This window comes from Podarcis raffonei, chromosome 15 (genome assembly GCF_027172205.1).
Source record: "Podarcis raffonei isolate rPodRaf1 chromosome 15, rPodRaf1.pri, whole genome shotgun sequence".
Classification (NCBI taxonomy): domain Eukaryota; kingdom Metazoa; phylum Chordata; class Lepidosauria; order Squamata; family Lacertidae; genus Podarcis; species Podarcis raffonei.
The window spans coordinates 41,713,829-41,727,966 of NC_070616.1; the positions used below are offsets into that span (position 1 = coordinate 41,713,829).

General features: G+C 44.7%; 1 protein-coding gene across 1 annotated transcript; it reads left to right on the forward strand.

Moving 5' to 3' along the window:
• The first annotated feature begins 464 nt into the window (after positions 1 to 464).
• Positions 465 to 10,817, forward strand: NEFL (neurofilament light chain). The gene is made up of 4 exons (XM_053366519.1): positions 465 to 1,788; positions 6,968 to 7,092; positions 8,249 to 8,565; positions 10,168 to 10,817. The coding sequence occupies exons 1-4, from the start codon at positions 736 to 738 to the stop codon at positions 10,362 to 10,364; spliced, it is 1,692 nt and encodes a 563-aa protein (XP_053222494.1). The 5' UTR covers positions 465 to 735; the 3' UTR covers positions 10,365 to 10,817.
• Positions 10,818 to 14,138: the final 3,321 nt, after the last annotated feature.

Below are 14,138 nucleotides of genomic sequence, written 5' to 3' on the forward strand. Positions count from 1 at the left end.
CCATTTTCATCAAGCTATCAACATAAAAATATAATAATGAGAACAGAAACCCAGAGTTTTAATCCTTACGTGGCCAAAATGGCACCACTCACGGACAAGGGGGAACCTCTACATTTTGTATAAGTGCAGAACATCATTCCGGGGAAGACGATTCCCACCCCCACCCCAAAAAAAAAAAAAACACCGTAGCGAGGCGAAGCCTGAGCCTGCAGAGTCGGTTCATAAGGCTAACTGTTTGGGTCTAATAAGGGGCGGGGGGGGGAGGAAAGTCCAGGGAAAGGGCGTGGCTGCCTAGAACCCTCGACAGTCGTGCTCTGCACTGCAACACTTCATTGCAGGTAATAGTAACAGTGAAATTATATCTTTAAAGAAAGAGCACGACAAAAGACGTGACGGGTTGCGAACTAGGCGTGGCTAAAAGGGAAGGGGGTGGGCCGAGTCGTTCCACGGGAAATACTCGGGGCCCCTGCGCTGGGAAGGCCGGAAAAGGCAAGGGGCGGCTGGCTGGCCGAGGAAAGGCTCCGCCTGCCCGCCTTCCCTTTGCGCAGAGAGCCTCGCTCTGCTCCTTTGGCACCCAGTCCTTCGAGCTGTCGTAGCTGCGTCAGAGCCTCCCGGCGGTATAAATAGGAGCGAGCGTGAGCAGCAGTCCGCAGAGCAGCCTCTCCCTTTCTGTTAGACGGCGGCATCTTCTTCTCTTCCTCCCCTTCTCGCAGCGCCCGAGCGGCAGCCGACACCATGAGCACCTACGGCTACGAGACTTACTTCCCGTCGTACAAGCGGCGCTACGTGGACAGCTCCCGGGTGCACCTGTCCAGCGCTCGGAGCAGCAGCGGCGGCGGCTATGGGGTGGCTCGCTCCACTTACTCGAGCCTCTCGGCGCCCGTCTCGTCGGTGTCGGTGCGCCGGAGCTATACGTCGTCGTCCTCCTCCCTGCTGCCCTCGGTGGACAGCCTGGACCTGACCCAGGTGGCGGCGATCAGCAACGACCTGAAGACCATCCGGAGTCAGGAGAAGGCTCAGCTGCAGGACCTGAACGACCGCTTCGCCTGCTTCATCGAGCGCGTCCACGAACTGGAGCAGCAGAACAAGGTGCTGGAAGCCGAGCTGCTGGTGCTGCGGCAGAAGCACTCCGAGCCGTCGAGGTTCCGCGCGCTTTACGAGCAAGAGATCCGCGAGCTGCGCCTGGCCACCGAGGAGGCCACCCACGAGAAGCAGGCGCTGCAGGGCGAGCGCGAGAGCCTGGAGGAGACCCTGCGGGCCATGCAGGCGCGCTACGAGGAGGAGATCCTCAGCCGCGAGGACGCCGAGGCCCGCCTCCTGGAGGTGCGCAAAGGCGCCGACGAGGCGGCGCTGGCCCGCGCCGAGCTGGAGAAGCGCATCGACAGCCTCCTCGACGAGCTGGCTTTCCTCAAGAAGGTGCACGAGGAAGAGCTGGCCGAGCTCCAGGCCCAGATCCAGTACGCTCACCTCTCCGTCGAGATGGACGTCTCGGCCAAGCCGGACCTCTCCTCCGCCCTGCGCGACATCCGCGCCCAGTACGAGAAGCTGGCGGCCCGCAACATGCAGAACGCCGAAGAGTGGTTCCGCAGCCGCTTCACCGTCCTCACCGAGAGCGCCGCCAAGAACACCGACGCCGTCCGCGCCGCCAAGGACGAGGTCTCCGAGAGCCGGCGCCTCCTCAAGGCCAAGACGCTGGAGATTGAAGCCACCCGTGGCATGAACGAAGCCCTCGAGAAGCAGCTGCAGGAGCTGGAGGAAAAGCAGAACGCCGACATCGCCTCCCTCCAGGTGGGTCTTTATCCTTTTATTACACGGACACCCCCACCATTCTTCCAAGGCAAAGCGCTGGCGACTGGTCCAGGTCACCCACTGATGGCTTAATGGCTGAGTGCTGGGGATTTGTAGGTCCTGGTGGCACTCCCGACCCAGGGATGGGGAGCCTGTGCTCTTCCAGAGCCCACCAGCTTCGCTGTCCGGGGCTGATGAGAAGTGGAGGGCAACAACCTCTGGAGGGCCGCAGGTTTCCAATCCCTGGCTCTTAGGATGCTGGTGGAGTTTTTGTTGAGCGCATTTCATTTGCAACCAGACAGAAGGGAGGAGAGAGCATGGATGAGAGGAGCCAACCCAAGACACTTTTTTTTTTGCTGTCCAAGGCCCTGCAGCAAATGGTGTCCTTCTCTCCCCTCTCCCGGAAGGAAATGAAGTGCAACTGCAGACCTATAGCCACTGAGTAGATCTGCATTGGAGTGCATGTTTGATAACTATCAGTTTGCTGCCCTTTCATGACACCTCAAAATCAGCTGCCTGGGGCAACTACCTTACTGCCTCATGGTAGCAGCCACCCACCCCACCCTGCCCATGGTATCCTCTCCTCTGCAGCTGAGTGGGGAGAAGCTACCGTTGGCATCCCCCCCCCCGGTTCTGTTTCCTTTGCATGAATGAGTGTCTCCATGCTTTATGCAGCCATGAGTGTGCATATGCCTCCCCGCCCCCAAGATGGGTGACAGGATTTTTATTAGAGAAAAAAGCACAGGGGGAAAAGGTTAACTTTCCCTTCTCCAGCATAGACACACTGCTTTCAGACTTTGAAAAGCACAGTTGTGTGTGTCTTTCAACACCTTTGTACTTTGGCTTGGGCAGCTGCTATCCAATGATAGGGTCCAAGGTGGGTGTAAGGATGTGCAGCTCTCATCCAGACATTTTCTGTTTGCCAGAGGAGTCAGTGGGTGTGTCTGCAGCAGACATTTCTGCTGCACAAGGCAGACCCACTCTGACTTGACAGACTTCTTAAGCACTGACTGGGAAGCCACTTCCGATGCCATCAATGGCACTTACTTCCAGGTGGCATCTTCTCATTTAAGGTAGAGTGTTTGGGACCCCTGAGACACAAGCTTGAAGTGAGTCAACCCCAGAACTTGTTCAGCTAGAAAATGCATAGAAATAGCCCAGTGCTCTTAATAACAGTCCATGTGGCATGTGTTCTTGCTAATGAATAGGTATTAGCATGGTTTCTCTCCCTACTCCCCATCCCCAATTTTTATTTTCCAAGCAATTTTGTATTGTGGCATTTCCCTCTTTCACTCTCTCTCTCTCTCTCTATTTAGTCAGATTGAGACTGAACTGTATGATTGGGCAGGAAAAAATGATGTCTCTCCATGTGTGGCATGAGGTTGCCAACTATCTACTTTGCACCCCCATTTTTCTCTCCCGTGCAAGTATGTAATTTGACTATGAATCTTCAGTAAATTCTGCTGAAACCAATGGAGGGTGGTCTAGAACCCCACCCTAATCCACAGCTCAAGATGCTTGGGATTTAGCCTATTATAATGCAAAGTGGAAAGAAGTTTGCTTGGGTACATGGTTTTAATGGACTATGCTTCCAGAAAAGTGGTTTTAGAAAACATTGGCCAACCTCATGGATTTCCATGAGATTTATCTGTGCAGTCCCACAAGCACTCACTTGGGAGTTGGGCTATGTCATAGTAAACACAAATGTCATATATCTGTTTAAATTCTGCTTAGATTGTGAACTAGGCTGCTTGTTTGGGTCTTTAATAGGTTCTGAGAAAGTGGTGGCGGCAAATAACAGTCAGTCTCATCACAACACCCTTTGAATCAAATATGTGCCCTTTATCAGGTTACCACATGACACATCTAAGGAGAAGGAAACTGGTCCTTTCCACCACATATCACAGTAGGCATTATTATGTATTATCTGTCACTTTTGCCCATAGATGCACCACCAGGCAAATCTTGCTGAGTTTGTAAAAGTCACCCATCAAATGGCAATGTCCCCTTTATCCATCACCCCTTGATAACTTGCTTCTCAATCAGTCCATGTTAGATGTTTGAGACATTTTGGGATACACACAAGTTCAATACTGCCATGATTAAAGTGTTTAAGTTGGCTAAAATCCATGCATTCCATTTAATTAATACATTTGGAGAATGTAATTCTTGTCTCTTGTCCTAGACAAAGAGCTAGGTTTTCTGATCCCAACAAAACGTGGCAGCAGCCTCCAAGTAGGTAATGGTGCAATGCACCAACATCTGCTGGAGGATGCACCAACATCCGCCTCCACTTCTGCCCCACCCAGTTTAACCTGGGAGCTGTCCAGCACACCAGGTCCTGAAACCAATGCCTGCTTGCTGCAATACAAGATTCCTAGCCATGTAACAATGTTATCTAGCCTTTTTATTCTTAAGTTCTAAGGCACCAGCTGTATCACCACACACCACACAAACCTATCTAGATTTAAGCCAACTTATTCCCTGGGGTCTTTAATATTTAAAGGGAACTAAATAATCTTTGTAGCATCATATGACTGGACGTTGAGTCTAATCTAGTCCCTTAATTCTAATCTAGTCCCTCGTGATAAAGCATAATTCAGAATCAAAATCTTAAATCTAGATTCCAATTTATCTAGTTCAATTCATTTTTAAACTAGGCTGTATGGGAGGTTTTGGAGTTGGTAGAGATTTTAAAAATGCAATTTCTTTTTACACTAAGACCTAAATTCAGGGTCACCCCATAATTTATTGAACAAAGTTTGGTAAGAACAAGAGCAAATGAACTTAAACCCTTGTAATGCATCTGACTTAAATTTTCTTCTGTTTTAATTCTTGTTACTTTGTGGTGCCTTGCAAAAAAAAAAAAAAAGATAAATGGACAGTGCTAAGAATACATTAAATAGTAAGTTCCATTGTTGTTGTTTTTAAATGGAAAGTTCTCAAAATGAAAAAGAGGGGGGAAACCGCCTTTCAAAACTGATATGGAAATGATATGGAAAAACTGATATGAAACTCCTCACTTTGGCAACTACACAATATATTCCCAGTTCAATATATTCCTGCATTGCAGGGGGTTGGACTAGATGACCATTGAGGTACCTTCCAACTCTACAATTCTATGATTCTATCTATGATTCAATGATATCTGCAGGGATAGAGAGAGAGAAAAATCTGTTATAAAATGCTCCCTGTTATAAAACAAAGAATTAGAAATACTCCAGTTAATTCAGATAAATAACTGTTACAATTTAATAGGCAGCACAAACTATAAACTGATTAAGCTTCAGCTTTTGGATCAAAACTATACATACTATACAATCCTAAGCATACTTACTCAGAAGTAAGTCCCATCACATCCTTTGTCTCATTATAAGCAACGTAGTTAAAACTAGCATAAAACCAAATGTTCCAGTTTCACTGGACTTAGCATTATAGTCAACAGCTAAAATCAAATGCATGCTATTAACAATGCATAGTTAAAGTACTATTCAGTTGCATGAATATAATTTTAATTCCGGGTGTTTGCTTGTATGTGTGATTCTTCATAAGGAGTACATTAAAATAAATGATGTTTCTTTGTTTATGCCATGCCTATTTGTTATTATGCTGGAAGACTGAACTAAAAAGCTGATATACAATGAACAGGAAACTGTGTTAATTCTTCATGACTTTCATTAGCAAGATCATGCTGAAAAATTCAAAAGATACAGTGAGAATTAATAATAAGCGCAGGAAAAAAAGAACTACCGGGAGCTCATTATGCATTAAACAACCCTCTAAATGTAGCCTTTGAGGACTGCAAATGGAATACGTTCTTGTCAATTTGACCTACAATTTAGTAAAATAGCAGCAGCTGAATTTAAGATTGACTGTTTCTGGAGTTTGATCTGATGAAACAAGTTCCAGAATCATAGCCATATTACTCTGTTGCTGCAAAACCAGTCTTTTTGCACAATATAAAGACCAACACTTTTATTATGGCACAAGCTTTTGAGGACTCAAATCCACTTCACCAGATGCACTGCCTAGCCCTCGGGTTCCCACCATGGCATCCATGGGCACCGCATCAATCTCAGATAATCCTTGGTACTCGACAAGGTTCCAGGCCCCTCTGAAGTTTTAAGCTTTTTTTTTTAGTGGATTTTTGTTTTGGTTGCTTGGAGAAAGTGTGCCTATTTTGGGATGTATTGCCTGTTTCTTTCTATCTCTGATTTCTTTGGGTTTGAGGGAGGGGGGAGGTTTTGAGCACCACCAATTTTTCTTCTTTGAAACAGGCATCTTGCGAGCCTCTTAGATGTGCCCCCAGATCCAAAAAGGTTGGGAACACTTCATCTAGCCCATGAAATCTGATGCGGCAATGTTTCTTAGTCTTTAAGGGGCTGCAAGAGTGCAAACTTACCTATATCAGCAGTGAGTCAATGGGACGTTCTCCTAAGTTTGTAGCCTTAGTTGGTTTTTGAATGAGACCAGCATTATAAGCACATTTTCTCCAATCTACAGCAAGTAAAGTAAAGAAAGCAAAGGGAATAGGTGTGTCTTGGGCTTCTGTGGATTGTGCCCATTATGTAGAAGCAAGTTCTGTTAGGACAGGTTGGGTATAAACTGGCTTTCTTTAAATCTTAAGTCAGTTTAACAAATTTTGTGGACCAGGTTTCTAGCCCCATACTTAACCATGGATAACGCCAACAAATTCAGTAGTGAAAAAAAAAAGGTTTTAGGCTGTGAACACATAGAGCACTTAAAATAGCCCCCCCCCCGAATTCTGAGAACTGTTGTTTACCAGAGCTACAGTTCCTACCATCCCACCATCATTAGCAAACTATAGTTCCCAGGAATCTTGCAGGAGGTGTATTTTAAATATATGACATGTATTCAGCATTATACATAGGGCATACAGAATATACCGGCTTAGATGAAATACAACCCTATTTTTCAAACTCTCCTGAAAGTTGTTTGGTTTTTTTTAATTTGTGGAAATGCAAACAAGCTTGTGATGGGTTACATGAAAAAAAGTTAGAAGTTTCAGATACATTTTGAAATTTCAAGCATTACAAAGTGACTGGACCACTGAATGTGAGGAACAGTCTCCTTTGTCAAGGAAGAAATGGTGGCATTTCTCTGAATTTTACAAGAATGAATCAGTTTGTGCTCTTACCTCTTTCCTTGCTCCCAACAGGATACAGTCAGCAAATTAGAAAATGAACTGAGAACTACAAAGAGTGAAATGGCTAGGTATCTGAAGGAGTATCAGGATCTTCTCAATGTGAAAATGGCTCTGGACATTGAAATTGCAGCATACAGGTAATCTCAGAAAAATGTTCAGCAGTCAGATTTATTTATCCCTCCTTCTAAAAATAAATAAATATTTTTTATTTTTATTTTTGTGTTGAAGTCTGTGGTCCTAATTCACCTTTTTATTTAAGTGCTTTCAGCTGAAATTGGTGGTGGTCTTTACACACGCAATGTTTGACAACAGGAGTGCAATATTTTGTTCAGTTTCTCTGCTTCAGCTAGTTCCCAAATAAATAATTTTAACTGATCTCTAACATATGATTTCACTGAAAACTTAGAATTAACACTTCTATTGGAATTTGGCAAGCAGTATAGCTGTGATCTGCATTGGTCTTTCACAGACCAGTGAAGATTTAAAAATTGACAAAGCTTCTAAATAGATTTCATGGCCAGACTTCATGGCCATTGAAAGTACATTAAACTTTGAAGGCAGCCTCACCACCATCTAGTGAGGGTGATCCCATGTGAAAATGAACATCTGAGTGTTAGTCCTCAGCTGACACGAATCATGAAACCTGCCCCCAAAGGATGCCACATACAGCCCTGGTCATCTGCAGTTTCTTTGAGCAGATGAAGACTCTGTCTCAAATAAATGGTTGCTCAGCTTTGATGGAGATGATCATGCATAGCTCCTCAACAGATGGCACCAGATGGAGAAGATGGGAGCCTCCTGACTCTCAGACAGGTTCTGGGAGTAGTTGGAAGGCACCCAAAGGGTGCATTTTGGAAACTGAAGCTCAGCAGATTATATAAATTTTATAAAATTATAGTTTCAGACAAATAGAAGATCAGGCCATGCCCTCAATGTCACAAACTAAAAAGACAAGGGAAGGTGAGTAGAAGGCAAAAAGGAGAGAATAGAGATCTGTTTGATGATGTCAGAAGAGTGTGGCAAGCTTGAAATGGGTTCTTCTATGCCCCTGGGTCCAGACTGCTTTCTTTCTGAGAGCAGAAGCCATCTCCTCAGGGCTGCTTCTTTGGTTTGTGCATGTAAATATGATTGATTTGTGTCTCTGTGTGGGCGTGCGTGCATTTTACTCACTCATGGTAAATCCATTGACATGATATCATTGTCTAATAGCAATCTTCTTTAATAAATTTCCGTCTTGGTTTCGATTATGCCGATTGCCTGATGCTCATGTGCTTCTTCCTCCCCCTCCCCCAGGAAACTTCTGGAAGGTGAAGAGACCCGGCTTAGTTTCACCAGCGTTGGAAGCATTAGCAGTGGTTATACGCAGAGCGGCTCCACCTTTGGAAGGTCAGCCTACAGCGGTTTGCAGAGCAGTTCCTACTTGATGTCCGCCCGCTCCTTCCCTGCCTATTACTCCAGCCATGTGCAAGAAGAACAGATTGAAGTGGAGGAGACGATTGAAGCATCCAAAGTAGAAGAGGCCAAAGAGTCTCCCCCTTCAGAAGGAGAGGAAGAGGAGAAAGAAGAAGGGGAAGGAGAGGGAGAGGGAGAAGGGGAAGGAGAGGAAGAAGGTACAGTTGCTGTTTTCTCCCTTCCCTAACAAAAAGAGCAAAATTTGAAATTTTAATGAGTTCACATATTTTGAAATGGCTGAACTTTTAAATTCAGGGATGTTTTAGCCCCAAATTATGACACTTATAGCTGAATTATGTCATTCATTTCCTATTATTAAGGTGCAGCTTTTTATAAAAATCACACACACAGCTTTATTGTGGTACATAGACCCAAAATACACAGTACAACAATAGTATATATCAACAGTTATTAAGGTGTAAGATTGGCCTTGCTAGCCAGTAGAAGAGCTTTAGCTTGTAGATATTGATTTCTGATTTTTATTAAAAAAACAACACCACTTTTGCCGATATGAAAAACATAGTATGCTATGTAAGGATTTATTTATTTAATTTAATTTTAAAAAACACTAGTGAGTTAATCTCAGAAGTCTGCACATTTGAAGTTTCTTATGTGGATTTGCTTTGGTTCCATTTACTGCAATGAGATGGTGTCCATTATGGAGCAGAGTGCTGTTGGTTCCAGTGTATTATTTATTCCATTTAAACAGAGCTATTTGCAGAATCAAAGAATCCAAGATTAGCTAAAATCAGAAAAATAATTTTTAAAATCTATTTTAAAGACTTCAGAAACAGGGCTGGCCCAATATGTTCTGCTACTTCTTCCCCATCATGGTGCATAGTATCCCTGGGCATGCACAGAAACTGGTTTAAAGGAACCTTCTCATTCAGATTAATAAGTAGAGCAAACATAGGGTTGTAGCCAATGCTAGTCCTATTCAGAGTGGATGCACTGAAATTAATGAACCTCACTTCCACTGGATATCTGACTAATCCAAAAAGCTCTTCATAAACTTTGACTTATTTTCAAGAAGCACTGTCTTGAAAGCACCCACCTTCTGGACAAAATAGAGTTTCCCCTTGTTGGAATTTAAACCCATCCTCTTTGTACTAATCCAAAAGTAAGAGCTGTTCCACAGTGGAACAAACTCCTTCTGAAGTTGGTGCACTCTCCTTCCTTAGAGGTTTTTAAGCAGAGGTTGGATGGCCACCTGTCATGGATGCTTTAGCTGAGATTCCTGCATTGTAGGAGCTTGAACTACTTGACCCTTGGGGTCCTTTCCAACTGTACAATTCTATAATTCTATAATTCTGTGTCTGTGGACTTCAGTGGGTCTGTTTGGAGCAGAATCAGCATTGGCTACAACCCATAATCTACTATGCTACTTGCCTGCTCTTCTCATATAATCAAAGAGATGAGGCCAGGGCACAGCTGAACGTTGGCTCTGAGGCATGGCATCCCCCCTCCCCTTTCACACACACACCCTTTCCCTGCATTTACCCATGAGAAATTACTTGTGTTGCCTGAACTATCCATGTTGGGAAGGCCCGGGAAGTGAGGGGGGCAGCTGCTGTCCTTGCCTTCTGCCCCCTTCTTTGCCTTCTCATGTTGAGAAATGCATTACCATGAAATGCTGTCAAGCAGGGCTTACTCCTGGTCTTCTCCAAGTGACTCTAGAACAGCATCCATTGCCAACTCTGCCTACTTCATGCTGCAGTGAGCCATTCAATCTTTTTGTTTTGTTGTACCTTTTCTTCCAGGAGCCACGGAAGAAGAATCTAAAGAGGGTGAAGGAGAAGAGGAAGAAGGCGAAGGCGAAGGCGAGGAAGGAGGAGAAGAAGAGGGAGGAGAAGAAGAGGCCGCTGAGGAAGCAGATGAGGGAGAGAAAAAGGAAGGCGAAGATGAACAAGAGGATGCTGGTGAAGAAGAAGCCCCTAAAGAGAAGAAGAAGGATTGATATAGACTTGGATGTAGGTTTCCCAGATAGTTTAAGTGACTGAGCTAAAATTGCTGTGCCATGTATTTAAATCCCCCTACTGTTCTTAGGTTTAAAGAAGTTAATTGTCTCTATGCCTCTGTTTCCCCCTCCCCTTTCAATGCAAAGGAACCCTAACGCTTGCCATGTGTCCCACTGGCTGCTACCAAACTAAGCATGGTGTCTTCTAATGAGTCCCAGAGCAACGTGCAATTTGACTGATTCAAACCCAAGTAGATACCTACGTATATTAAAATTCAAATCAAATTTTAAAAAAGCAGGGAAGCCAGTAGGGAAGGGGGGGGAAATATATATATGTCAAAGCTACTTTCAAAGTTGTTCTGGAAACCTTGGATGGTGACTAACAATAATAACAACAATGAAGTCTGTGAAATCAAGCTAGTCAATAAAGTTAAAGCAAAGCTGCATACACAATTTTTTGTTGTGTGTCTTCAATGTTTCCCATTCATGATTTACTGCAAAAAGTTTACAGCCAGTTCTATAAACGATTGGAAGTAAGACTCATCATGTTTTGTAGGGCTTACTCCCACGTAATCCCTTGTCTGATTGCTACATTTGAAACTAAACGCATTGATGGTGAAGAAACCAATGCTAAATGGTGAAATCCATCCATTTCAGTGATGGCAACCCCACCCGGTATGCTCCTGGGCATCTTCAGGAAGCAAGGCTGTGAGAAGCTTTGCTTGAGCATCTCATTTATTGCCTGAAGAGCTTCCACGTGCAACAGTGAGCAACTTTAAGCCTGCCTCTGATGGATAATAATTGTTGGAGCCAAGATAATGAAACAAAAAGAGTGTGAAGAGGATGTGTTGGGATAACATTGAAAGTGATTCCTCTCAAAAGCTTTGCAGAGTAGAGTAGAGTAGAGTAGAGTAGAATAGAATAGAATAGAATAGAATAGAATAGAATAGAATAGAATAGAATAGTGAAAAGGGAAATCATACCTCTGGTGTCCTCATTAAGAATAGGCAGGCAGGAAATCATCACACATTTCCCCTGGAATAATCCCAATCAGATGTGGAGGACATAACACCCTTCAACTCAAGAGTGGGGGACTTGTAGCCCTCCAAACATTATTGGACTACCATTATTCCTAACCATTGACTTTGCTGATTGCTGGAGCTTATGGGAGTCCAACAACATCTGGAGGGTCATATCCCTCCTTAACATCTAAGGAACCATTCACTAGCACAGCCCGTGTAATTCCCAGTTCAATGGATCATGTAAATTAAATGGGTTAATCTTGGCCCAGCACAAACAGCATCTTGTGGTATCTTTCAAGCTAACAGTTATTGTGGCAGAAGAATGGCCCACATCACCTGATGCATTGTAAATTTCACTGTAAAGAGTGGCATCACAGGATACAGAGAAGGAGTGAGTTGCACACTGAAATGAAACAAAGGAGCAGTGTCTGGACTGGGTTGCAAAACTAGAGTTGCAAAACTGCTAGCGCTGTGCTGAAATTTCATAGCATTTGCATCCCAAGAGGGGCTTGTCTTCCCAGCAGCACAACAGTGGATTCAGAGGCACCCTAAGCCCCATCCCTGTGTCTTTGTAATAGACTTCTCCAGCCAGCCAGCGTGGCTGCTGCCCTTCAGTCCCCACATGGAATTCCGCCCACTCCCCCCCTTCCCAGTAGCACTTGCAGAAAACCAGTCCTGTTTCAAAAGGACACCTTTCTTCATGTGGTAACAACACACCACTGTGTTACCCCTGGCCACCCCCTTCTCAATTCTTCTACTTTTGTCCACTTCCACAAGCCAGGGGAAGGAGAGTATTTGCATGGCTCAGTACTTAGTGCCCCTTGTGTTGCTAATGGTATCACTATCAGTGATCTCCTGAACAGGAGAACTGGTCCAGCCTGTATTTTGCGCTGGCCTGGTATCTTCCTTTCATACTCCAAAAATCAGCTAAATTCTACCCCTTTACTAAATTTATGGTTAAGGGGAGACTACCCCACCCCACGTATGGGACGCGGGTGGCGCTGTGGGTAAAACCTCAGCGCCTAGGACTTGCCGATTGCATGGTCGGCGGTTCGAATCCCTGTGGCTGGGTGCGCTCCCATCGTTCAGTCCCAGCGCCTGCCAACCTAGCAGTTCGAAAGCATCCCCGGGTGCAAGTAGATAAATAGGGACCGCTTACCAGCGGGAAGGTAAACGGCGTTCCGTGTGCTGCTCTGGTGCCGGTTCGCCGGAGCAGCTTCGTCACGCTGGCCACGTGACCCGGAAGTGTCTGCGGACAGCGCTGGCTCCCAGCCTCTAGAGTGAGATGAGCGCACAACCCTAGAGTCTGTCAAGACTGGCCTGTACGGGCAGGGGTACCTTTACCTTTACCTTTACCCCACCCCCCAAAAAACTCTAACAATAATTACCTCCTTCGTAGTCTTGTAGTAGCCAAGACATGGAGAACATTTGACCCTCCAGATGTTGCTGAACTACAACTCCCATCAGCCCCAAGAAGTGTGGCCAATGGCCATGGATGATAGGAACTGTGATTCATCAGCATCTGGAGGGCCAAAAGTGCCCAACACTTGGGTTAATTTGATGTAGTCTGATAAAGGTATATGAAACCAGGTATCTCCAATCTTTTCAGATCCAGGACCCACTTTCCACCCAAACATCCATTTGGGGACCCATTTCTTAATCTTTTACCATCTGCTTGTATGGTGGTCATTCTCCTGTTGCAGCCCACCTTGGTTCAGGTTGTGATCCAGTAAGTGGATTGGATAGATTTTAATGAGGAGAGGATATTTTATTTATTAATTATCCTTTCTCTTTTCACAAGTGTGAGAATGCAAGGACCTACAGTAATTCAGCAGAGTTAAAAATCACCACTGTGTATAGCTTATATTTAGAAGCTATTTGGGACAAGGTTGCACAACTTTCTACAACAATTATGATATCCAAGGATGCTTAGGCAGACTTGGATCATCTTCTCCCTCTTAACAAAGAAATTACTCAGACTGTTTAAGTAAACAGGAAAAATACAAGGTTTACTCACATCATAGTCTTGCTCAGATTCAACAATTACAGCGATGAAAATCAGACAGGCAATAATTCTTAAAAGTTACAAAAGTGCATAGTCCAGTTCCAAATGGAGTGCACTCCCCGGAGAGCTTAGCAGACATCCTACCCCATTGCAGGTAAGAAGAGTGCGGTGACAGGATGAAGAAGTAAAGGTTAAGTTTCTATTGTTTCCATTTCCACCAGGCAAGTTTGGGCATATGGGATCTTAGAGTCCCCTGTTCATGACTATCTAGCAATCATGCATTTGTGATTTGTCTGCAGATCCTCCTAGAGGTCCCAATCCACTAGCTGAAGAGCTGTGTCTTCACCCACATGTAGGGAACTGTTGTTGCTGTTTATAGCTGGTGAGAGCCACAGTCCCTCAGAGGGCAACCTAAGAGGGCTCACTTATTAATTATGGGTGGGGTCTCTCTCTCTTTCACTGCACTGCACTGGACTGCACTGTTTGTTTTGCCAGATGTTTAAATTGCTTGTTGCAGAGGACTTTTGAAACTAGGCTGCATGAAGCCCTACTCCTAGGGCCACAGATTAATCACACTTGTGTCAACTTTTGAAATAGGTGATTGGATTTATGCCAAGGGTTTATTAATGTGTGTGCAAGCACTCAGAGTAGGAATTTGAAAGAAAGGCACTCTGCACATGCCTAGTCACTCATTTTGTTGGAGTAGTAATACCTTGAGCATAGCCAGGATTTATTTTAGGGGGGCAG

Excerpts from the sequence above, each read along its gene's own strand:
- NEFL (XM_053366519.1), top strand. The coding sequence starts at position 736 with ATGAGCACCTACGGCTACGAGACTTACTTCCCGTCGTACAAGCGGCGC. Across the intron at positions 1,789-6,967 it reads CCGACATCGCCTCCCTCCAG|GATACAGTCAGCAAATTAGA; the intron begins GTGGGTCTTTAT and ends TGCTCCCAACAG. Across the intron at positions 8,566-10,167 it reads AGGGGAAGGAGAGGAAGAAG|GAGCCACGGAAGAAGAATCT; the intron begins GTACAGTTGCTG and ends CTTTTCTTCCAG.